Source organism: Amblyomma mixtum, chromosome 4 (genome assembly GCF_055824585.1).
Source record: "Amblyomma mixtum isolate Tamu chromosome 4, ASM5582458v1, whole genome shotgun sequence".
Taxonomy (NCBI): domain Eukaryota; kingdom Metazoa; phylum Arthropoda; class Arachnida; order Ixodida; family Ixodidae; genus Amblyomma; species Amblyomma mixtum.
In genome coordinates, this window is record NC_143015.1 from 88814956 (window position 1) to 88840497 (window position 25542).

The window sequence follows — 25542 nt, forward strand, 5'->3', positions numbered from 1 at the left end:
TATAAGTACAACTGGAGCTTGGTTTCGGTGATATTACCAAAACTTATATGAGATTATGGCAGTTATTTTCTGACGCAATATATGCTGCCACTTCTAAAAAGTTGATGTCCCTTGGTCACCTAGATATGTGTTTTCATGTGCCTCGAAATGTTAGGTGATGCGAGGCCAGTATCTGCAACAACAAAAATAACATTGGCAACAAAGAAACCGAAGAAACATATGTTTCCTATAGCCGCCAAGCGTACGCTATCCAATACTGTGCACTTTAAAATGCCGCAACCGCGTAGAAATCAAGGGCACATTACATTTTACCTAATCTCGCGCCTGTGGTTCTTCAAGCATTTTGAAATTCTCTACTCACTGTGACATTCAATGCTCCCCTCCTGTCGGCATGCTTAACATGAAGATATGTTGATATTTTCTGTGTTATTAGCTCTAAAAGCGTACGTTGTTGGGCTAGTCGGTCAATCATGGTGAATACAAGGGGGGTACTGCGCACAAAAAGACAAGGACAAGAAGATAACACAACAAGCACAGACTCGCGACTAACTTTATTTGAAAACACGACACTCCTTTTATAGTTTCAAAACTGTCACATCACACACATGATGAAACCAAAAACCTGTCTTCATTGTGATACAGTTTGATAGAAGGGTCACTTACGCAATCTTTATCCTTCTGTTTGATGCAAAACGCCTCCGCCAACTCACGCGCCACCTGGTCACGGCTCCTCTTCAAAACTTTTGTATCTGTCAGCAAAGGCAGGCAAGGGTTATTGCGCGTAGCATCCGGGCATGCGCCACAATGCAGGGGTAAATTCGACCCTGTCCCTGATTTCATGGAAAGCTGGTGTTCCCTTAAGCGCTCATTCAGACATCGGCCTGTCTGACCGATGTATACCCTGCCACAGGTGAGGGGAATCTGGTAAACGACACCCGTCTGGCACCTGACAAAACGAGTGGCATGACGCTTGGCAACTGCGCTTGTTGTGTTATCTTCTTGTCCTTGTCTTTTTGTGCGCAGTACCCCCCTTGTATTCACTATTAGCTCTACATCGCGCCATTTCGAGAAGCATCGACTTTTATGTTGGTCAAAGTTACTACCCCGAAAAGAAAGTTATCAGCGCTAGTTATTCAGAGAATCTTCGTTAAGATCAGACGGCATTCACTGCCGGAGAACGGCGTCGTTTACAACTTCAGAATCACACTTCGCTTATGCCAGCCGCAGCCACAACACTGTAGCCAATCAGGGAAACTTCGTCGCACTCGCACCCCACGTTACCTTTCCGTCCACCCTGCGAAAATAAGTAAGGCGAAAGCAGTCATCTGCTGCCTATGTGACGTTCGGCATGCAGGGAAGCGTTAGAAAAATGTCGAAACCCCTTTTTAAGGCTATACGTCAAGATGATGATGCAGCCCACGTTACTGCATTCCACTAATTTGTCTAACGCCTAGCGGAAGTATGGTGCAGCGTATTGGCACGCGTCTGGAAAATTGCGTCTGGGGAGGGGAATGGCATATTTGGCATCACCTTAGGTGGGATTAAGCGGCATACCTTAGCTGCAAATAAGCAAAGGGTGACCTTTTAACTGAGGGAGGGGAGATCTTGGGGTATCTGTTGTTTCTGCCAGCGTCATCGCTTCGGAGGATGCGGTGGTTGCGACGCGTGTCTCGTCTTTCACTCTCACTCTTTCCTATTATCCTTTAACTCTCCTCTATCTGCACCTGGCAGCGGTTGTTGCTCGGCTCGAGCCAGTCGGCAGGCCCGTGCACTTTCCTCTTCATCCTTCTCTCACTCGCAACAACTCTTAACTAAGGCATTAACACTGAAGATCCGATTCAGGGGCCAAGGGTGCGTTTCGGCATTAGAACCAGCGGAGGAAAAATCCAGCTCCTTCGCTTCCCGGGGACGCAAGTTGGCGGAGCTTGCGTCAACGCTGGGCCTCACTCTTCACACTGACCCAGTCCACCCAACTCGTATAGGCAACTCCGTGACTAGGGATACATGTCCGGACTTGACCTTCACCCGCAACATTCAATATGCAGACTGGGTCAACACCGAGGAAACCCTCGGCAGCGACCACTGCCTCCTGAATACTACGATTAGGACCCATCCTTTCGCGCGACCAACAACACAAGCCCGACTCCCAGATTGGATCAAGTTCAGGCAGAATTATAACAATGTCACACCCATACATGAGCAGGGCTACCAGTCTTGGTCACAATTGGTCTCTGGCCTTCGCTCCTCCGAAACTCAAATTCAGCTCTCAGAGGCGGTCTCGGACGTGGACAACCACCTGCTCCATCTCTGGGAGGCCCGGCATTGCCTCGTCCGTCGGTGGCGCCGGCAGAAGCACAACCGGAAACTTAAAGCTCGCATCGCCGAGCTAACTCAACGAGCGGCTGAGTATGCGGCCCAACTCGCCGACTCCAACTGGGTGGCCCGATGCAATACGGCAGCGCGGCAAATGTCCAGCCGGAACACGTGGCGACTCTTTCGCGCCCTAATTGACCCAGCGCAAACACGCACGGAAACTCAAAAACACCTCCAAAGAGCAATACACAGCTTTCAGGGCAACACAAATCAATTGGCGCACAAGCTCCGGGACCAGTACTTGTGCACCACCCAGGACTCCCGCGGGCCGGCGTACTCTTATGAAGGTTCTGAGAACGTTGAGCTGGATCAACCGTTCGAGCTCCACGACCTGAAGGCGGCCCTGGCAAAAATGAAACGCGGCACCGCTCCGGGTCGGGACAAAATTACAGTCAAATTGTTAGCCAACCTCCCCGACCCAGCATACCTGTCTTTATTGAATTACATTAACTCAATCTGGCTTGGGGAAGTGCCACTACCCATCGAGTGGAAGACCGCCCTGGTCACCTTCATTCCTAAAGCTGGCAAGGCCATCAACACGGACAACCTCCGCCCCATCTCTCTGACTTCCTGTGTGGGCAAACTCATGGAGACGATGGTACGTGACAGGTTGCCCGAGTTCATGGAATCCAAACACCTTTTCGCAGACACCATGTTCGGGTTTCGCCCACACAGATCTGCACAAGATGTCCTGCTACAACTCGATCGGGCTGTCCTCGACCCCGTGGAATACCCTCACAATGACAAGGTCGTACTCGCCTTGGATTCGAAGGGTGCATTCGACAACATTACCCACGAGATCATTCTCACCCACCTCTCACAAACTAACTGCGGCAGAAATGCCTTTCAATACATTCGGCAATTTTTAACCTACAGACAATCTTACATTCGGATCCAGGATAAAGAACATGGCCCTTTTCATTTAGGAACCAGGGGTACACCCCAGGGCGCGGTGCTCTCTCCCCTCTTATTCAATTTGGCTATGATGCGCCTACCGGCCCAGCTGGACGCTGTCGCCGGTGTGCAGCATGCGCTGTATGCTGATGACATCACCCTGTGGGCCACGCAGGGTTCCCTTGCAGACATTGAGGCTAACCTGCAGGAGGCGGCGACCATAGTGGACCGTTATGCTCGCCGCTGCGGCCTCCAATGCTCCACCCAAAAGTCTGAATTTGTGCACATACACCCCTCACCAAAGTGCACAGCCAAAATTTCATTGTCTCTCGAGACAGGTCCAATCCCTGAAAATATCGAAGTCCGGGTACTGGGGCTCTTTATACATCAAGACAGACGGTCAGAAACAACATTGGCCAAACTCCGTCAGGTGGGGGACCAGGTGGGCCGCTTGGTCCGCCGGGTTTCTAACAAGCGCGGGGGGTTACGATGTAAGGACGCCTTGCGGCTGGCGCATGCATTTGTAACCGGTCGAATTATATATTCGACCCCATACCTCCACCTGCGGAAGCAAGACGAGGATTCACTCGAAGTCATCCTCCGCAAAATTATTAAGCGGGCTCTAGGCCTCCCCGTGACCACCTCCAACAAGCGCCTCCTGGGGCTATAGGCATGGTGAACACATTTCGGGAGCTCCGGCAAGCCCACTTGACTAACCAATACACACGTCTCTCGAAGACATCGTCGGGTCGCCGCCTCCTTGCCCGACTACACATCGAACATACCACTCTCATGGAAGAGCGCGTACGTATTCCATCCCAGTGGAGATGCGCCCTCCACGTGCGCCCTCTTCCCGCGAACATGAACCGTGAGGACCATAATGGCCGGCGCCTGGCGCGGGCGGAAGCCCTGGCCCGCCACTATGGATCGAAACCCGGCGTATTCTACGTGGATGCCTCAGGTCCCCACCATGGGGGATGGTACACAGCCGCAGTCATCCACCAATCCAAAACAGTGAACGGCCTTACTTTCCGAGCCCGTGACATAACACACGCGGAGGAGGTCGCCATTGCGTTGGCTGCATCTGATTCCAATTCAAAAACAATTATTTCCGACTCGCGAGGGGCATGTCGGAACGTCGAGCAGGGCTGGGTACCGTATCTAACCTACCGCATTCTTCAAAACAGCGTCTACACCGGTGACCCCGCGCACCGGCGTATCGTTTGGGCTCCCGCTCACATGGGCCTTGAGGGAAATGAGGCAGCTGACGCCGCCGCCCGCGCGCTCTCTCACCGGACATTCCCCTGCGACCCTGACGATCAGGAACTCGAATTTATTCCAGCTTACACCTTCAAAGACATCATTTTACTCTATCAATCTGGCCATGGTCTTTATCCCCGCCCGTGTAAAGGTCTGTCAAAGGCGGAGGAGCGGCTTCTGCTCCGCCTGTATACTAATACTTTGCTGTGCCCGGCAGCTCTGAAACACTTCGACCCTTCTTTCTCGGGCAGCTGTCCGCACTGTGCGGAGAAGTCTTCGGACATCTACCACATGGTGTGGGCCTGCCCCTCCAACCCTGCTATCCCCCCTCACCCCAACCCAACCCGGGAGGACTGGGAGGCGACCCTGCTCGGCTGCTCTGACCTGCAGGCCCAACGGGCCTTGGTCGGGCGAGCCTGGGCGGCGGCCGATGCCACTGGGGTCCCGAACTAGGGACCTCCACCTAGTATTTGTAAGGGCTGGCCCCCTCTGGGTCAGCTCATGCATAACCTCCTGTATTATACCTGTACATAAATGTTTTCCACCACCATAAACACGTCGTCTTCCTGAGCTTTGAAACTTCTCTTCGCGAAGCTCGGCGGCAGCGGTGCTAACTGCGCTGATAAGCTCGAAGAAAAAAACGGCTCATGACAGCAGCGGTCCTCAATCTGCAAATGTAGGCAGAAGGTCTACTGAGCTAGTGTTCCCGGATTCGAACCCGACCGCGGCGGTCACGTTACGATAGAGGCGGAACGCAAAAGGCGCCCGTGTGCTGTGCGATGCCAGTGCACGTTAAAGATCCCCAGGTGATTGAAATTATTCCGGAGACTTCCGCCACGGCACCTTTTTCTCTCTTTTTTCTTTGACTCCTACCTTCCTCCCTTCCCTTACGGCGCAGTTCACGTGTCCATCGAGATATGTGAGACAGATACTGCGCCATTTCATTTCCTCAAAAACCAATTGACCAATTTTACCATTCGCGCAGCGTTGTTCAAGAACACAACGGGATAAGCGTGTCGGTACTTCACACGGATAGAATTATTCACAAAAAAACAAGTGCTGGTTCCACCATCTATGAGCCGCCTATTGTGTGCTGCACCTTTGCCACAACGCATTTTTTATTATTTATTAGTACCTATGTACTCTGAGTGTCTCTGTTGAAAGGGGCAGTAGCAATAAGATACGAGATGTGTATGCTAAACTAAAAGCACAATCGAACCGGTACAAGGCTAATATACGATGTACGAACAGTGCACAAATTTCGCAAAAAAAAATTCCACTTCCATGCTTATTCGTACTCACGACAATGAAACAAACTAAGTAATTGTTTTTTGCCTTCGAAGCTGGTACGTAATTCAAATAATGAAAGTTAAGAAATTAATCGTATAGATCACAGGCATGAATCTTCCTTTAGCGTTGTGGTTTGTAGTCATTGAAATTTCAATATGACAGCCATCTTTGTGGTATATGTGTGAAATCTGACTAATAATATAGCTGTCAGTCAACGTTGCCATTGCTTCCGTAATGCTTTTCCAGTTTTCGATCACAACGGATTTCGTAGGATCAAACTCGATTTTGGGCAGTAACAAAATCGGAAGAGCTCATATGTAGTATTTTTATTATTTTGCCTCTACCCGGGTCAGGGCACAAGGAACTTATTTCACAAAATTTTCAACACCTGATATTTTCTGTCTTCGCTGTTCGAACCTGCACTGGTAACGCATAGCGTCCGCTCGGTCGGTAGAGAACTCAGCTACCGAAGAGGCGGTGGGAACAAGCCCACTTGCGCTCGACCCCACATCGTCATATATACCCAAAACTTTGCCGTTTGGCGCCATTGAATGGCTATTGATGTGGTCTGTGTGCAAACTATCGGCAACAATATTATGATACATCTGTTGTACACGACAACGCCTTCAATCCGTACACCCTTGCGGCGCATGACACCCTGTCTGCTCCGTTCAGTCATCCTGCTAGATTTGTTGACTCCTGAATGGTCTCTGCGTTGTTGTTTTGTTATTTGCCTTCTATACGTAAAAATACTTATTTTCATTAGTTTCGCTCATTTCAAAGAAATGACAAAATGTTTCAATCGTTTTTAGCTTAGCCCCAAATTTAATGGGTATTCTGAAAGGACAGATCCACGTCCCTTGTGTTTTAATGTGTATATGAGGCACGCGGTGATGTAACACTATCCTTGTCGCCTATCCGTCGGCAGTTGTCAGGCTTCAAATTTCGAAAGAAAAATACGTGTTTTGAATAATGTTTTACTGGCTCCGCTAAGAGCTGCGGCCGGTGTAAACAGCCACCTTAAAGCGCTGATGGCTATTCTGAACCATCGATGTCGGTGGTATCCGCCCGTTGACCGGTGTAGTTTTTTCAGTCCTGGGAAGTAATGATGAGAGGCAGCTCAGCCTACGACTTGCCATCTATCATGATTTTCCGATAGTAAGAACCTTGGAAGAACGCCAACATTATCTTAATTCATATAAAAGGAGACGTCAAAGACGAAGAATTACAGGCATATCAGCTTACTGTCCGTTGCATACAAGGTATTAAGGCGAAATCCTTTAATGCCTCATGCTGTCGTTAGCAATCCGTGTCGGCAGCCGTGTCTGCGACCGTGTCGGCACCGGTGTTTGCGTCCGTGTCGGCAGCCGTGTAGGCAGCCGTGTCAACAGATGTGTTCGCGTTTTGAAGGGTGTCCACCGAGATATGTGAGACAGTTACTGCGTAATTTCCTTTCCTCCGATACAATTTTCAGTTTCTTCATTACGGCCCCTCTTTCTTGTTTCACTCCCACTTCGTCCTTTCCTGTACGGTGCGGTTAAGGTGTCCACCGAGATGACTGAGAATTACTGCGCCAGTTCCTTCCTCAAAAAGCGTTGCTTTCAAAGGGCAAGGCATAGCGTCGAACGGATGGTGGCGTTCCGTGGACTCCCTGGCAACGCTACAACACGCTGTCGCATTCCACTCCTAAAGGCGAAGGTTAAGCGCCATTAATTAGCAGCCAATTAGTGCTGTGTGATTAATCAGTAATTAGTCATTACTTAGCAATTTGTCAATACTTCGTCATCAATTATGTGTAACGTCTTCAGTCGTGACGTCACCAGTGTCACATAGGCAAAGTGGTGCGGAAAACGCTTTCGCCTCTACGCACTTCAGACAGTCAAAGTGCCCCCTGAATTTTTTTACTAAGGTAATCGCTAACAGAATCAGGACAACCTTATATTTCAATCAACCAAATGATCATGAAGGCTTTCGTAAAGAATACTCGACAATAGGCCATATCCACGCTATAAATCAGGTGATAGAGAAATGCGCAGAATATAACCAGCCCCTATAAACAGCTTTCATTGATTACGAGGAAGCATTTGACTCAGTGGAACCTCAGCTGTTATGCAGGCATTGCGGAATCAAGGTGTAGAAGAGTGTTATGCGAAAATATTGGAAGATATTTATAACGACTGCACAGCTACTATAGTCCCTCATAAAGTCAGCAATAAAATTACAATACGGATAGGTGTCAGGTAGGGAGACACGATCTCGCCTATGCTCTTCACTGCCCGTTTACAGGAGGTATTCCGGGACCTGAAATGGGAAGAGTTGGGGATAAGACTTAATGGAGAATACCTGCGTAATTTGCGATTCGCTGATGACATTACCTTGCTATGTCACTCAAGACATGAACTGCAAAGCCTGATCAATGAGCTAGACAGGCAGAGCAGAAAAGTTAAGCTAAAAAATTAACATGCATGAAACCAAAGTAATGTGTAACAGTCCAGAAAGGAACAGTAGTTCACAATTGATACCGAGGGGCTGGAAGTAGTAAGAGATATATGTCTACTTAGGGCAGGTAGTGACCGCTGATCCGGATCATGAGAGGGAAATAACTAAAAGAATAAGAATGGGGTGGAGCGCATTTGGCAGGTTCTCCCAAATCGTGAATGGTAGTTTACGAATATCCCTCAAGAGAAAAGTATACAACAGCTGTATCTTACCGGTACTCACCTATGGGGTAGAAACGTGGAAGCGAACAAAAAGGGTTCAGCTTAAGTTAAGGACAACGCATCAAGTTATGGAAAGAAAAATCATAGGTGTAACGTTAAAAGATCGGAAGCGGACGGAGTGGGTGAGGGAACAAACGCGGGTTCATGAAATCCTAGTTGAAATCAAGACGAGGAAATGGGCTTTGGCAGGGCATTACATACCCTGCCAATGTAAAGTAATGTAATGGTTGTTGGTAACCGCTGGTCCTTAAGGGCAACTGAGTGGATTCCAAGAGAAGGCAAACGTAGCAGGGGGCGGCAGAAAGTTAGGTGGGCGGATGAGATTAGGAAGTTTGCGGGCGTACAGTGGCCGCAACTGGCGAAGGAGAGCATTAATTGCAGACATGGGAGAGGCCTTTGCCCTGCAGTGGGCGTAGTCAGGCTGAAGATGATGATGATGATGAACCTAAACTGTCGCTCTTTTTCACCGATAAAAGGAGCATCCGTCGCCACTAGCGAACAAAGTGCTGTGTTTGGCCGCATGCTTATGTTTTCGTTTGTTGCCTATGTACTGTAATCAGTGGATTTGTCAATAAGTGATCTGTATCTAATCTCATTGCAAATTGGGAATCCGGACGAAGTAAACTTGGTCAATTTGTATCTTACGTGTATGATTTCTTTTGTCTATCATGCTCGCCTGATCGTTCAAATACTTTTCATGTCATTAACAAGCGTGTCAGTTTGCAAAAAAAAAACAGAAACGTGCAAGCTTTTCGTTTTGAGGCTATAGGAACCTTTACACAAGCCAATATTTCTTAAGATAAAGGGCATTAGATTCTTGGCTTTGAAACAGTTGCTTTCGTCCCCTCCCACATGGCACTCGAGGAAGCGACGGAAGGACAATGACAATGTGAAGGCTCACAGGGTTTCGACGGAGCAGCCGTACTGCGTCTCCTTGCTTGATTCCGCCAGGCTTACGAAGTCAGCCAGGTTGCCCATGAGCCAGAGTGTCTCCAGCTCTGCATTGCACTTGTAGAGCGACTCAAAGAGTACGAAGTCGCACAAGCCGTCCGCAGGCAAATTGATAAACCTCTCACAGTCCACGGTGCAGATCATGGATGTTTTTGTCACAGGCTTGTTTATCTTTTTCGACCGGGCTTTGGAAGAAGAAAAAAAATGGTAGAGACAGTCTTAGCGGCTAAGCGCATGCAGCGGGGAAACTATTATTGTTTTGATTTAGCTGTATAGGCCTGCTTTCTACCGTGGGCGCACAACGTCACAACCTCCTCTTGCTACGGTAGTCAAACCCTGCGTTCTTGTCGTGGCAGCCGAATTCCGGATTCACATTATCCTTTTCTCGACTTAAGATACCAAGGCACTAGGCTACTCCTCGCCGCCCACCCTCTCTCGATATGTCTCGCACTTCGATCTTCCTTCAAATGTGGAGAGGAGGATTTTTCTTTCTACTCTTTACCACACGTCCCCAGAGGCAGGTGGCCGCCACCTGCCACGTGTGGCAAATGACAAGTGAATTGAATTGAATAAAATTAATTTAACCCTATTATTATCTCACAAATATGGACTTCCGGCTGACAGCAGATTGCACGGTAGAATGCGGGGCTTCAAACGAAATGTGGCGACTGAATCTATTCATTGAATTCAAGTTAACATTACATAAAGAAAAAAAACTATTTCTAATTTGCACGTGCGCAGAATGGCAAGTGGTAATTTAAGTATTTCTATTACAGTTGCCACTTGCCCCCCCCTAGCAGCGGACAAGTTATTTCAGTGAGTAATTAGAGTCTTTCGGCTGACGCTGTCGATTCCACGGTAGAATGGAGGGCTCTAGGCTAAAGAAATGCTATTAACAGCTTTCACTGCAAAAGTGTCTGCAACGTAGTTTTTACCACAGAGCTCCATTTTTTAAGGCTTGTGTAAGATAAGGACTTAGCAGAAAAGTAGGTTCCTCTGGTTTATATTATGCGCTCTGATTTGTTCTACACGGACGTTTTTGTTTTACCTTTGACAAACCGAGAAAGGAACGTCGGTTTAGTCTGTTCTGGTAGATAGTGCGGCAATGCGGACATCACTAGCGTGAAGGAGTGCAATAATAGGCGATCGGCAAAGATTAGTTAAAGAATGATTTATTTTTTCTTAAATGCAATCAGTGGCGTTCCCAATAAAAAGTGGGCAACTGTGAAGTTGAACACATTTTCTTAATTTTATGACAGAAGAATGCATTGGTTCGTTCGTTCGTTCAAAATTTATGAAGCGCCGCGGTGGCTCAGTGGTTATGATGCTCGGCTGCTGACCCGAAAGACGCAGGTTCTATCCCGGCCGCGGCGTCGTATTTTGATGGAGGAAAAATGCTAGCGGCCAGCGTACGTTAAAGCGCTGTGCTTGTTAAAGCACCCCAGGTTGTCGTAATATCCGGAGCCCTCCACTACGGCGTCACTCATAGCCTGCGTCGCTTCGGGACGTTAAACCCCATAAACCTAAACAGAAAATTTATTAATTGATGCCACTTGGTGTGGTGTCCTTGCATAAACAACGGTGATACGCAGATCATAAAAAGCTTATTCTGAGCGTATTTATTACGCGAATATTTACGCAACACAGGTATGCTTTTTCTAGTGCACCTCTAATCTGTTAATACTAGATTTATTAAGAAATATTCTATATACTAAAGTTTGTTGATAGTGAAATTTGAGCGTAGAGCTTTATTCTAGCGTGTTGTACTAATAAAATGCGTTTTTACAACTTTAACAACAACGACTCATTCACGACATAAACACCTCTGAGAAGCGCGGTTCATAAGGGAGGAAGGAAGGGAAAACTTTATTTTCACTAATGCTTTCCCTGCGGTTTGGGGGCATCTTCAGAGACGTCTTGGTTCTATCCCCAGGAGCCTTCTCTGCCGAAGTGGTCCGCGTCTAATCAGTGGTCGGTTGCCCTCCCGTTGAGCCACTGCTCAACGGGCGGCAGTGGCCGCCCGTTGAGCTCGCTGTACCAGACCTTGTTGGTCTTTAAAGCGGTCGCTGGACAGCAGAGTCTCCCATTGCTCCGCACTCGGGTTTTGTACTTTGGGAACCACGTCTATGTTTTGGCAGGCCCATGTGATGTGGTATAGAGTAGGTTTTTCGTCGCACCAGGGACATTTGTCCGCGTATATTGCAGGGTGCATTTTGTTTAGTATATGTAGGTTTGGGAAAGTCCCTGTTTGCAATTGTCTCCAAGGGACAGCTTCCTCTCTGCTGAGAGATTTGTGCGGTGGGGGATATCGCATTCTTCTGCCTTTGTAGTTTTGTAGTACGGCCGAGTATTCCCTGGGTGCTGACGCGAGTTCCGCGGGCTCGTCGGATGCTCGGAAAGTAATGTATCCTCGAGCTATCCTGTCGGCCTCTTGTTTCCCTGCCACCCCCGTGTGCCCTGGTACCTACACAATTTTGTGTGGGATCTTGTCGTTTTGTTCTTCCTGCTTTTAATTCTGTCGCTCACTGCGAGGAGTATAAGGAGCGCGTGACGACCTATCCTGCCATTCATGTAGTTAAGAATTAATTCATTTTCGTTTAGTTTCACAACGCACAGAAAGGAGCACGAGCATAGCGTTTCCTTTTATTCTCTATCTCTAACTGAATATATCTGGATCCATGTTAGCTTGGCCAAAACGCGCTGTGCCTAAACTGTTCGGCTGCGCAGGAATAAAAATTGATGCTATATGCATTGTGACACATGGAATGTAGTTTCTTGAAATTAATGAGCACAGAGTGCGATGGAAATACGCGAAAACAAAATGTGAATTCCCACACATGAGCAGATTTCTGTCCAAAGCAAGTTAACCTGCATTCGCTGGACCACAACGTGTGTCAACAGAGTGCGCAAGATGCCCCACTGTGTTGGGTGAGCGGGCGCTTTTGATCACTCGGGGCGGCATTGATGATGCTGACTTAGCGTTGCCCACTTATTTCCTGAGCAGTCATTAAATTACGCTGAAATGTCCGATTGGCCGGGGCTATGGTAGCTGCTTAAAGCCTGAAAGTATCTAACCGCTAGACAGCTCTGAAAAGAATTTCTAGCAGCTTACGACGGAGGAGGGTGCGAGCATGAAAACGGTGGCCGGAAAGGACACCCCCACTTTAGCGCGCGATTTTGGGTTCAGTGCTGCGCGTCACCGTGCATTATTTGGTTCAGGAGTTCATGGCCAGCGAATGTAGTCATTTAGCGAGCTTAAATACTCTCTTCAGAAGGTGTCCCTTATAAAAATCGTCTATAGACAGCCTATAGACTTCTTATTGACTCTATTAACTTCCTATAGATATTGCTTTTTGTCTATTCATTGTCTATAGACCGCCTATAGACAAAGTCTACTAAAAGTGTATGGCCCTAAATCTATAGATTGCTATAGACTGTCTATGGCATTTGTATTGCCTATGGACTTTTCTCTATAGACAGTCTATAACTTCATAGAAAGAAGTCTATAGACACTCTATAGAGTGTCTAAAACTTTTTTTGTAAGGGTTTCAGAGCCCCTTTAATCTCAGATGGGGATATGGCCTCGGAAATAACGATTTTTCTTCGCCCAGTATTCTGGTGCTTTGGCTTGTTTACGACGTGCATCAAAAACGACCACTGGGTAAACACTGTGAAAGAAATAAACTGTTCCGGAGGTCTGATCAATCTCTGTCGATTCCTGCGTCAGTCTTATTTTACGTGTCAGCCGCTTTACACTGTTAAGCACTGTGCAAAACTTCTAACCGTTCATTACACTGGTATACCGAGCTTCAGAGGTCGCTGTGAGTGACATGGAATCGCTGGTTTTGGTGTTCCCTCTATATATTGGGGCGTGGCATATTGTGTATCTGGCTCAGTCCTGCGCGCTCTTTAGAAAGACTGCTTTATCTTTACAGCATGCGGATGTCCTTTCAATTTCACCAACATAGTATTCACGACGATGCTTGTGCACGATTCCGCGAATGACACCTGACGTTGCTCTGGGGCTCAAAAGATAAATTTAATGAAGCATGAAACTTCATAGTGTACCCATTTTATTTAAATGCTTTTGGTCCCCGAAGACTTAAAATACTGTCAAAAGATACTGATCTCTTTTTTGGTTGTATTTTGTTCGGCGGTAATTTTTTTTAATTAGGCAGAAATTATGCAGTTATATGTAAGGTGTGACATCCAAACACTGCACGTGGACCATGAAGGATTCCGTAGCAGAGGATCCGGATTAAGTTCGATCATCCGAGGCCCTTTAACGTTCACTGGAATTGCATACTGCCTAAAGGCTTTTGCGGTCCGCTTCTGTCAAAATGACGTAGCGGCGTTCAGGACTCGATCCAACGACTTTGAGCTCATTAGCCACGGGTGAGCGGGCCCGCTGTGCGCTATGACCCAGGGCTTTTTGAGCGGGCGCACATTGAGTGTTCGTGTTTCAGGGGCTCTCTCCGCGCCTCGTCGGGTTGAACTGGGGCGTGCCACAGGGCTCTGTTTTGGCACCTTTTTTTTTTAATTTGGTGATATCAATAGTGAAATGCTAAAGCCGCAAAACGACCAAGGCGAGTACGTTTTGAAGGTTTGTTAGCGCCCTCAGACAATGTGCTACTCCCATAACGCATGAATGAAAAGAGCGAGGTGTCCAACTAGTGTTCTGTTTAAGGGAAATAAAAACACCAAGAGCTCAGCGTACACACCCACCAAATTTCCGACCATGTAGGCTAGTGCTAACAAACTAGAATGGCTGACAGATGTCAGGCGAAGATGAACCGCTCTGTGCGGTTGACAATATTATTTCAACCACTGCGTGAAAAAGGCTGCAATTACGCATGCAATATTACCTGTAGCCAGTGGTCTACAGTCCGAAAAGAGATCATCTAAAGCTGTATATTTGAAAAAGCAGGTCTTATTACCATAACATTTTTTTTTCGATATTTTATCTTTTAATGCGAAAGCATTACTAGGCTATGTCAGCGGCTTTCCGTCATCAAAACCGTGTCCGGAGCGATTCTGGGAAACTATCAAGAGATATCGTCTCAAAGGTGGTTAGAATCGAAGGAGGATGATGTGAGGATGGGGGGCAAAAATTTTGTTGCCGATCGGATTATTATTTGATTAATTAGAGCCAGAACGGTGGGGCTAAGAATTAACATGCAGAAAACCAAAGTAATGTTCAACAGCCTAGCAAGGCAACAGCAGTTCGCCATTGGTAGCGAGGTGCTGGAAGTAATAAGGGACTATGTCTACTTAGGGCAGGCAGTGACCGCAGATCCTGATCATGAGAGGGAAATAACTAGAAGAATAAGAATGGGGTGGAGCGCATATGGCAGGTTATCTCAGATCATGAATGGCAGTTTAGTAATATCCCTGAAGAGAAAAGTATACAACAGCTGTATCCTACCGGTACTCACCTATGGGGCAGAAACGTGGAGGCTAACAAAGAGGGTTCAGCTTAAGTTAAGAACAACGCAGCGAGCTATGGAAAGGAAAATGATAGGTGTAACGTTAAGAGATCGGAAGAGGGCGGAGTGGGTGAGGGAACAAACGCGGGTTAATGACATCCAAGTCGAAATCAAGAGGAAAAAATGGGCTTGGGCAAGGCATGTAATGCGAAGGCAAGATAACCGCTGGTCCTTAAGGGTAACGGAGTGGATTCCAAGAGAAAGCAAACGTAGCAGGGGACGGCAGAAAGTTAGGTGGGCGGATGAGATTAAGAAGTTTGCGGGGATACAGTGGCGGCAAATGACAAAGGACAGGGTTAATTGGAGAGACATGGGAGAGGCCTTTGCCCTGCAGTGGGTGTAGTCAGGCTGATGATGATGGTGATGATGAATTAGAGCCAAAAAAGTGACCAAAAGTGGACGTGGTCGGGCCGGGAGTGGCGCAAAATTTGAATCGCCGGAAGTGCGGTGCCACGTGACACACCATGTTATGTACCACGTGATTGCCCCGCGTGACCAGACAGGTGGCGGAGCCAACATGCGGCGCGAAATTTGAATGTTCGAAATGAATACCGAGGTGAACGATGGGGGCTTTGGAGTTATTCGAAATTCAGTCACTAATAGCAAATAATAAAAACGCCAGTAGTAAATGAAGATGAATTAAAGTGCATTAGAGTGAATTAGGGTGAATTATAAATTAAGGTGCATTTATCTGGGTATAACGTGATTCAATGATACACTAGAATGAATTAACTATGAATTTGCGGAAATCAGTTGTGAATTAAATAAATAAACTCCAAATAAATGGACTAAGTGCAGATTAAATCTGTCAAAATTGTGGAATAAGTGAATTGAGTGTGAATGAAATGAATTATTAGCGAATTAAATGTGAATTGTAGAGTAAGGTGTATTAACTGTGGTTTAAGGTGAATTGTGTGATTCGATGGTCAGATTCGACGTCACAGTTGGCATAGAGGCAAAGAGGAGCAATTAGAGATGGCGAGGAGGCGTCAATGCTTTCGCATTACTCAAATGCAGTTTCCGCAGAGCCCTCTAACGTTTTTTGCTAGTGTGCCAATCAAATATAAATATAAGCTGTAGCTACTTCGCAAAGCGTAGAACAGTGAACTCTTGAACAGCGAACAGGGAATGGTGAACTCTGTTGAACTCTAACATAGCTCCGGTGCCATATCACAGTGCTTTCAAAGCGAGCACTTCAAAGCTGGATCCCTGAATATAGCACAGAGGGCCACAATTTTCTCCTTGCCCTCTTCTTCAATCTGCTCACGTCACGGTTACGGTGGTACCATAGCAGATAATTTAAACGAGCATCACATTATTTTAGTTGATTTGGTTGGTTTATTGGGGTTTAACGTCCCAAAGCAACTCAGGCTATGAGGGATGCCGTAGTGAAGGGCTCCGGAAATTTCGACCACTTGGGGTTCCTTAACGTGCACTGACATTGCACAGTACACGGGCCTCTAGAATTTCTATTCCCAAGAAATTCAGCCACCGCGGCCAGGATCGAACCCGCGTCTTTCGGGTGAGAAGACCAGCGCCGTAACCACTGAGCCACCGCGGCAGGGCGTCGCATTGTTTTGCAAGAACTATTCAGGAACGGCGCCTAAAGGTTCGGTTTCTGCCTTGGCGTTGCAATTTACTGGCAAGAGATTCAATTACTGGTGAGCAGCGCGACATGCGGGTATGCGTAGCCGGCGCTCCGTGGGGCGCGGCTGCTGGGGGATACGAAGGACAAATATTGAACAGTGGCTTAGCTTGTTGGGGCTTTGCAGCACATGCACCATATATGCGGCGTTGAGCGGCTTGGGAAGTAACTAACTGCTATCAACTGTAGTTCGTATTAGAGCGTCGTTGGTTTTGCCGCAAGCACTTTGCGCACACATGCATTGAGCTCGCCATACCGCAGCGGCGTCGAAGATGCGACCACTCTCTGTAAGTGCCGATCCACCTCCTCCTCTTATTTTTGCGGATATAGAAATAACTATCACTTGAAAACACGAAAAGGAAATCTCAGCCGCTAAACTAAGCCAATGTGGCCGCGACTATCCGGCAGCGTGGCTGGCAAACCCGACCGCTGTTTTCAGAACCGACCGCTGTTTTCAGAACCGACCGCAAGAGGGATTTCAGTGGTGCCCCTACACGCAGCGCTGATGGCGTATAAACCGCAGCGAGTTTTAAGCCCTAAACAAATAACACCGTCTCACGCAGCGGTCAGGTACAGAAAGCCTTACTTACTTGTTTTTATTGTATTTGTTTTTGTAGTCGAACGTGGTCTTGTCGTTGTAGTGGAACTGGATTTCGTTGTGGTTGAACTAATCGTAGATGTAATCGTAGTAGAAGAAATAGTCATATCGGCCTTTCGTGTGGTCGTGACCTTGTCAACTCTGTTAGGGCAGAAAAAAAGATGATTCACTCGACTGTATTTCTTCGTGGCTATTTGCAGCAAACAAACGGCTGAGTAAAAAGATCAATGGCAGAACAATTAACAGTGGTCGTTTAAAGTCGCGTTGTCGAGTTAATCGTCACTAAACAACATCGCCGGATCAGGGCTTTTTGAGGATTGAAAAAGGATGCTCAAACCACTTCACATAACGTGTTCTTTAGTGGCGCGCGCAAGTAATCACGATGACAGTGTCCTAATTAAATATCACCAGTAAGATTCTTGCTTATGTTTTCCTTTTTACACAACACCTTTGGCAAGAAAATGGATCACATAAGCGAATCTTCAGGGTACAGCCGGTGGCAGGAGGGACATCCGGCCAGGACCTATGAAAACCTGTGCTGCCTTCCGGTAAATACAGGGACCTAATATACGTGTTTTGCTGCAGCACCGTGATTCGACTAGCATGTGCCATTGTCACTGTCTGTCTAGGACGTGAGTCAAAAAACCAGAGAGGTGTACGTCTCCAAAAACAATGTTTACTGCAACAATAAAAATCAACTACAAAACTAAAAAGCAGAGGTTACATCACATAGATAAACATGCAACAATCAGGCAGAGTTCCCACACGCAGGTGGTTTAAAGAACAACATCAAATAGTTCTAATTAGAGTCTTTTGAGTCCATGCAGAAATCGAATGAATGATAATGAAAACAGTCCAATCAGTACTCAAGGTGGATGATGGTGAGGAATGTCGCCAGAGGAGACCTCGCCGGGGCCTGCGGTGCGTAGCCGAAGGAGCGTCACGACGGTCCGGATCGTTGCCGGGGTGCGTCGACCTGGGAGGGCAGCCTCAGAGCGTGTTTCCTTCACCGGCGTCAAAACTCGAGTCCCTTTGTCTACCCTCGGGGCGGCCGCACGGAGGGGACGCCGTGGCATACCGACCTCCTCGCCCCGCGGGTGCGTTGCGCCCATGTATCTTCGCGGCCGTGGTTTCACACGCACTTGCGGTCCCCAAAGCCGCGCGCCCACGCCGTCTGGTTTTCTTCGGTCTCCGTGTAAACGATTATTGCTTCCGCGCAAACGCGCGCACTTTGCACCGTCTGCTTCGCTCTTTCCCCGTGGCTACGTCGGTTTCGTCCGCTGCGTGCCACAGTTTCTATCTTCGTTTCCTTTCTTGGCGGGGCGTCTCGTACTCAGCCGTGACAAGTACCCCCCCACTTAAGAGTTTTCCTACGAAGGAAAACTGCTCACTCGCGTAATATGCACAAACACGCACACACAAAAGTCACAAGAAACCGCACAGTTCACACAGTATGCACACAAAGAACAGCAAAGCACGAACATATATAGATACTTCTTTCCTGCGGGTACATATGCATGCTAAACACGCTGAAAGCCACCCTTAGTTCAGCCTACTAAGGAAGTCTGCTCCCAAGTTTTCTCTTCCTTTTATGTATTCGATATGGAACTCGTACTCCTGGAGTGTTAAGCTCCATCTCATCAATCTTCCGTTCGACCATTTGGTTTTTGTCAAACACTGTAGGGGCTGGTGGTCTGTTTGCACCCTAAAATGCGTTCCATACAGGTACGAATGAAACTTCTTTATTGCCCACACAAGTGCTAAACACTCCTTTTCTACAGTCGAGTAGTTTTGTTCGCATGCACTGAGCTTCTTGCTAGCATAGGCCACAGGGTGAAGTATTCCGTCTTCCTCCTGCATCAGCACTGCGCCTAGGGCTGTCCCTGATGCGTCTGTGCGTAAAACAAATTCTTTGTTTACATTAGGGGCCAGCAAGACGGGCGGTTGCGCCATTCTTTCTTTAAGCTTGTTGAATGCTTCCTGCTGTCGGTCACTCCAGTTTACTGTATTTGGTGCCCCTTTCTTTGTCGTCTCCACCAGTGGGAGAGCTATGTCTGCATAATGTGGACTGAATTCTCTGTAGAATCCAGTTAATCCCAAAAAGGACTGCACCTGCCTTTTGGTTGTCGGCCTTGGTGCCGCCTGTATTTTTTCTACGATATCTGGCTTCGTCACTATCCGCCCCATCCCTATCTCGTGTCCTAGAAAGGATACCGATTCAAATCCGACCTCGCACTTTGTGGGCTTCACCGTCAGGTTCGCCTCACGGAGTCTCTCAAAAAGGGTTTCAAGCGCCATCAAATGTTCCTCCCACGTGTCTGTGTTAACCAGAATGTCGTCTATGTAGTCGTGTACATAGTGAAGACCACCCAGTACCAGTCTCATTAGCTTTGTGAACGTGGCCGCTGCAGTCTTCAGGCCAAATGGCATGAATCGAAACTGAAATAGGCCGTTAGCTCATGAGAAGGCTGTTTTTTCCTTGGAACCTTCCTCCATAGGTATCTGCCAATACCCTTTCGCGAGGTCGAACTTCGAGAAAAATTTCTTTTGTGCGACGCTCGCAAACACCACGTCAATTCTTGGAATGGACTCACTATCGGGGATTAAGACGTTGTTGAGAAGCCTGAAGTCGACACACAGTCGATTGGAACCATCTGTCTTCTTGACGACTACGAGGGGTGAGTTATAGGCGGACTCCGTGCGCTCAACTATGCCCAGTCTAAGCATTTCCTCTACTTCTTTCTCGACTGTCTTATGTGTAACCAGTGGCAAAGGGTACTGCCTGACGTGTATAGGCTGCTCAGTGGTCAGGCGCAGCTTGCACTCAAGAACCTTCGTCTTTCCAGGCAGGTCTGAGAAAACGGTGTCGTATCGTTCGAGAAGACGCTTGAGTTGCGCCGTCTTTTCTACTTCTAGGGCCGGGTTAATCACCGCGTCCTCTGGTCCCGATGTCTTCCTTGCATTGAAAGTGGGCACTTCCTCTCCATCCGGCTCTTCACTGATGACCATGCAGGCGATCATCTGGTCGGCATTAGGGCTCCTTTCTTCATATCTCTTCAGCATATTTATGTGGAAGATCTTCTTGTTTCCGTTCACTAGCAGCTCGTAGTCTACTTCATTCTTCTTCCTTGTTACTGGAAATGGACCTTTCCACTGCATAGTGAGCTTGTTCTTGTCACTCGGCAGCAGGATCAAGGCCTTTTCACCTGGCTTTAGCTGTCGATTCACCGACTTGCGGTTATAAAATTTCCTGTACTTCTCCTTGGCAGCATCAAGGTTGCGGTGCGCAATCTCGCATGTTTTATCCAACCTCTCTCTCAGCTCCAGCACGTAAGTATACGTGGTTTTCTGTTCGGCTTCCAATTCCTTATTTGACCAAAGCTCTCGAAGGATAGTCAGTGGTCCTCTGACGGCTCTGCCGTACAGCATTTCCAATGGCGAGAAGCCCAAACTTGACTGCGGAACCTCTCGGTATGCAAATAGCAGTGCTGGAAGGTAACGATCCAAATCAGCAGGTCTTTCCTGGCACATTCTCTTTTCTTCTAGTTCTGCCATCCGCTTAGCTCTCTCTTCTGCTTCAACTGCCTGTTCACGAGCCCTGTCGCTCTCTTCAAGCGCCTGCTTATGCGCCAACTCCCTTTCCTCTTTGTGTCTCGTTTTCTCCTCCTCATAAAGAGCCATCGTTTCCTCTTTCGTGAACCCAAGCTTTCCGGCTCTCAACATAAGCTTGTGGAGGTCCATCTCTCTGGCTTCAGCACGAGCACAAGCGTGTTCACATTAACGTTACGACAGAGTGACGAATGAGGATCCTGGCAGGCTCGCCATTAATTTTATGTCACTGTCTGTCTAGGACGTGAGTCAAAAAACCTGAGAGGTGTACGTCTCCAAAAACAATGTTTACTGCAACAATAAAAATCAACTACAAAACTAAAAAGCAGAGGTTACATCACATAGATAAACATGCAACAATCAGGCAGAGTTCCCACACGCAGGTGGTTTAAAGAACAACATCAAATAGTTCTAATTAGAGTCTTTTGAGTCCATGTAGAAATCGAATGAATGATAATGAAAACAGTCCAATCAGTACTCAATGTGGATGATGGTGAGGAATGTCGCCAGAGGAGACCTCGCCGGGGCCTGCGGTGCGTAGCCGAAGGAGCGTCACGACGGTCCGGATCGTTGCCGGGGTGCGTCGGCCTGGGAGGGCAGCCTCAGAGCGTGTTTCCTTCACCGGCGTCAAAACTCGAGTCCCTTTGTCTACCCTCGGGGCGGCCGCACGGAGGGGACGCCGTGGCATACCGACCTCCTCGCCCCGCGGGTGCGTTGCGCCCATGTATCTTCGCGGCCGTGGTTTCACACGCACTTGCGGTCCCCAAAGCCGCGCGCCCACGCCGTCTGGTTTTCTTCGGTCTCCGTGTAAACGATTATTGCTTCCGCGCAAACGCGCGCACTTTGCACCGTCTGCTTCGCTCTTTCCCCGTGGCTACGTCGGTTTCGTCCGCTGCGTGCCACAGTTTCTATCTTCGTTTCCTTTCTTGGCGGGGCGTCTCGTACTCAGCCGTGACAGCCATTTATGTCTTCACAAAAGACAACGTTTCAAAGTGTCCTGTAGCAGCAAGATATGCATATTCTTTACTAATGAAATAGGTTCTAATAAACCATTGCAAGGGCGTGACGCGGAAAACCCTGGTATGCCCAAGCTTCAATACGAATCTATCGTTTAAACCTTACCCGTCATGTTCTATCCGCGTCTGCTTACAAGCGCGACCTAGCGGAGGCCATTAACAATGCATATATGCGAACCAGGCACAATAAGAAACTTGTGCTAGCAGTTACTAACGCACGGAGCTATCGTATGTGACTGGAATGGCCATGATGTTTGAAGTGTTATGAGCAATGACATGAGATGCCCTAATTTTTTGATAGTCTCTAGAAAATGGTACGTTAGATAGAGAGGAACAGAATGAGCATCTATTCTAGTACCAGTGAAGAGCAGAAAGGGCAGCACTTGACTTAGGATTCTCATTCAGTATCAGTGGAGCCGTAGCATTACCAAGATATTGCCACTGTTTAGATTTTAGCTAAAGAGACGAAAAGTTTTATTGTGGCATGGGCAGCTCCAGAGATATAGTATTCGGGTCGACGAAAATCCATCTGGTCGAGGACAATCATAATGAAGCGTGAAAGTGCGGACGCCGCTCCTAAGATAAAGAAAAACAAGACATTCTGACTCCTGTCTTGTTTATGTTGTTTTTAATTTTAGAGCAGACGTATGCATTTTCCCTTTTTATAAAACCGGCTCTGATACTCAGCGGGAATGACGCGATTTGCAGAATGTCCATTGCAGTTGTAGGATGAGCGATGAATCGTTTAAAAGCCTAACAAAATGAACTCAGTGGCGATTTAATTAAGAAGGTAGAATTAAGGCTCAGTTGTGGGAAGGCACCTGCGACCTATGAAAAAGGTTCTAGAAATCTGAATTAAATCTTGTTCATCGCTTTACACAAATGAAAAAACGTGATATTGACGACTTGCAAATGCCTGAACAGGATACTAAGTATGGAATTGTGCACATTCCTTGTGCACATATTCGGTGTACATTCCTTCATCGTGTAGGTACTAGAGTCATTAGGAAAAGCGAAGTGTATATCACCGAGCAATTGTAAAGTGTAGAGTTAGACTACAATAGAAATGGGAATGGGGAACGGTAAATCATAAATACCAAATCATGGACAGACAAGGAGACCAGGAATGGCACTTATTTTTGCATCTCGTACTTAAGCGTTGTCTTCTTACGATGTTCCCGTCACCAACATGCCCATTTACATAAATGGAGAAAAAGTAGTGCCGAACTACCATATGAGAAAAGAAGCAAGGAGTAAAAGGTATGTACACTAGTTTAGGATGAGGACGTAGTACTCGTAACATGTATTCCGTCTGAACAAAGTAGGTCGACCTCAGCGGACAGGCAGGAGACGAAAGTAAGGTCATTATAACGGTGCGCCACTGAACTACAAAGCAGAAAGTGAAGCATTGTACCAGAAAGCTGTTCCAGAAAATTAAAATTCATCTTACAGCGCCTCCAGAAAAAGAAAGCCTCAAACTCGAGATGTACTGTATAACTAACACAATTATGGCATTTGATCAATTGTTGCAAGGTTAGGGACTAAAAATTAAGACAAGGAAAGAAATTAGCAAGCAATAAAGCATGGTCAAAACTGGAAGGTCACAAAGGGTAAATTAGAGACGGACACAAACGATATATAGGTTGTTAGAATGGTGGCAAAGTCATTTTCGGCATATACGTACGATAGGTAGACCTAGGTTGCCCCGATGCAGCTTCCATCGGTGGTGTGCTCAAATCCGCACCATTTTGAAAAACATGCTAATTATACAGCATAAAAGCATATTTGCAGAAATTAGTATTTTCTTGCCTATCACACAACATAAGGCTCACTACTGCTTTCTGATATCGAAGTCTTAATTAGAATTACATTTTAGAACCCGTCTCTATACTGTAGGGGTCGCCACTGTGCATGTCATGCAAAATGGCGCCTCCAAATTGGTCAATAGGTGTCGTCACCATGCCGAATGAACGCTGTATCGAGGCGCCATAGATAAGTCAGGTGGAAAAGTCAGCACGGATTTGGGCAACAGCCTCAGTAGTCAGAGAGCTAATGACAGAGAAAAGAGCTCCCAAATCAAGTGTCAAGTTTAGAACTAGAGGCAGTTAGTGCATATGCAGAGGACTAAAAACTCGATAACGGCCGGTAACTGGCGACCTACTTAAGTAGGCCAGAGGCGTGTGCTAGGAATACTCGTAACTTTGTGTACCCAGTGCCTCATGACTTCCAGTGAGCCTAAAGCACACAAGATGACTCAATAACAAGCAAGGTAGAGAAAGGCCTAGAAAAATGCCTATTCAATTACTGTCCCTTGCTTACAAGATATTTTCTATGCTAGCTTGCATTAGATACAGAGCTGCGCTAGATATCAATCAGCTTACGGAACTAGCTTCTTTTCTGAGCCTCCTAATTCGAAGCTCTAACGGTCTACAGACACTCACCTGGAAATGACTTTTCTCCTGATCACAAAATAGCACTGTCGCGTGTCAGCCATGGCCATGTTGTCTAACCTCTGCACCACCACCAGCTACATTTCGCAACCCTTTCCGCATCAGCCACCGCACTCTAGAGCGAACACATCTACTCCCTGAGCTCGAAACGCATGATGCCTGATGCGTTGAGTTGCATTCTATACCATTCATTGCAGGAGAGCCGCCTGCAGAGATTCCTGTCGCGCTTGTTCGTGAGTTGGAGACGAAAAAGTCTTCACGCCTGTGTATCAAAAGCGCAAAGGAGACCCCACTCTTGTGCCTCCTATGCTCTTCAGCCGCAGATACCGGCTTCCCTAGACAAAATCCTTCTCCAGGGAAAACCCTCGAGCCAGAGAAAGAGAGCAGTACATGCAAGCACACTTAAGATAAGTCAGCTGTTTGGAGATGCCTTGCGAATAGAAACCAGGCTATACGCAGTGTTCTTTGATTTTGTATAGAACCAGGTTGTCACTTGCTTCAGCCTCAGGTAAAACAGCTACATCAAGAATACCGAAGGAAATAAACAATGTTTTGCTCTTTCAGACACCCATTACTACGTGTATCAGTGACCAAGATGACAAAAGCAGCGTCTTTGCAATATTGTTACGATGAAGTTGAAGTGGAGGATGAAGTGGACTCCCGCGTGAAAGGGTCGAACGAAGAAGAAAAGGTTGACGGTGCTTCCTGTTCGCGTTGGTGCTCCCTGCTAGGAACTATTCACTTATAAACTTTGCGTTTGCGTTAATTTACTGTCAGTTCGGAGCTCTCTGTCTGTTCCTTTCTTTCAGTGATTTAGAACACGGAAAAGGGTGGTGGTAGTAAGGAGATATTCCAAATTTCGTCAAATTATCAGCCGAATTGATGTATCTGCTTCCCTGTTGTTAGATCGAAGCTTGGCTGCACGAAAGGGCAATTCCAGAGGCAGCCATTCTAGCGGAATTTAAATATTTCGTGATTGTTCATTTTGTGCGCTTTTGTTATAAACATGAGGCGTTTTCGTACTACTTTCAAATGATTTTATTAGTTGCTGCACATTTAATGGCATCTCCCAGGATCATGATGAGGGTCTCTTTACAGCTTGATTGGCGGCTTAAACCGTTAAAGCTCGAACAATAGCACTGGTGTAATCAAAACAACGAATAATTCTTTTACGCTATCAAATTTCAATCTTTTACGACCCTCTAAGCGTCAAAAATAAGTATTCTGGTACCTTAGTGACAAAAATATAA

At 47.0% G+C, this 25542-nt stretch overlaps 1 protein-coding gene across 1 annotated transcript in view; it reads right to left on the reverse strand.

Moving 5' to 3' along the window:
- The window catches only part of LOC149347341 (uncharacterized), a 58957-nt gene that overhangs the window by 32611 nt on the left and 804 nt on the right, over positions 1 to 25542 (reverse strand). The window contains exons 2-3 of the mRNA XM_089587011.1: positions 17210 to 17358; positions 9439 to 9673 (exon numbers count right to left, since the gene is read on the reverse strand). Of these exons, the coding sequence (XP_089443137.1) occupies positions 9439 to 9673; positions 17210 to 17358 (384 nt within the window). The remainder of the gene's footprint in view (positions 1 to 9438; positions 9674 to 17209; positions 17359 to 25542) is intronic.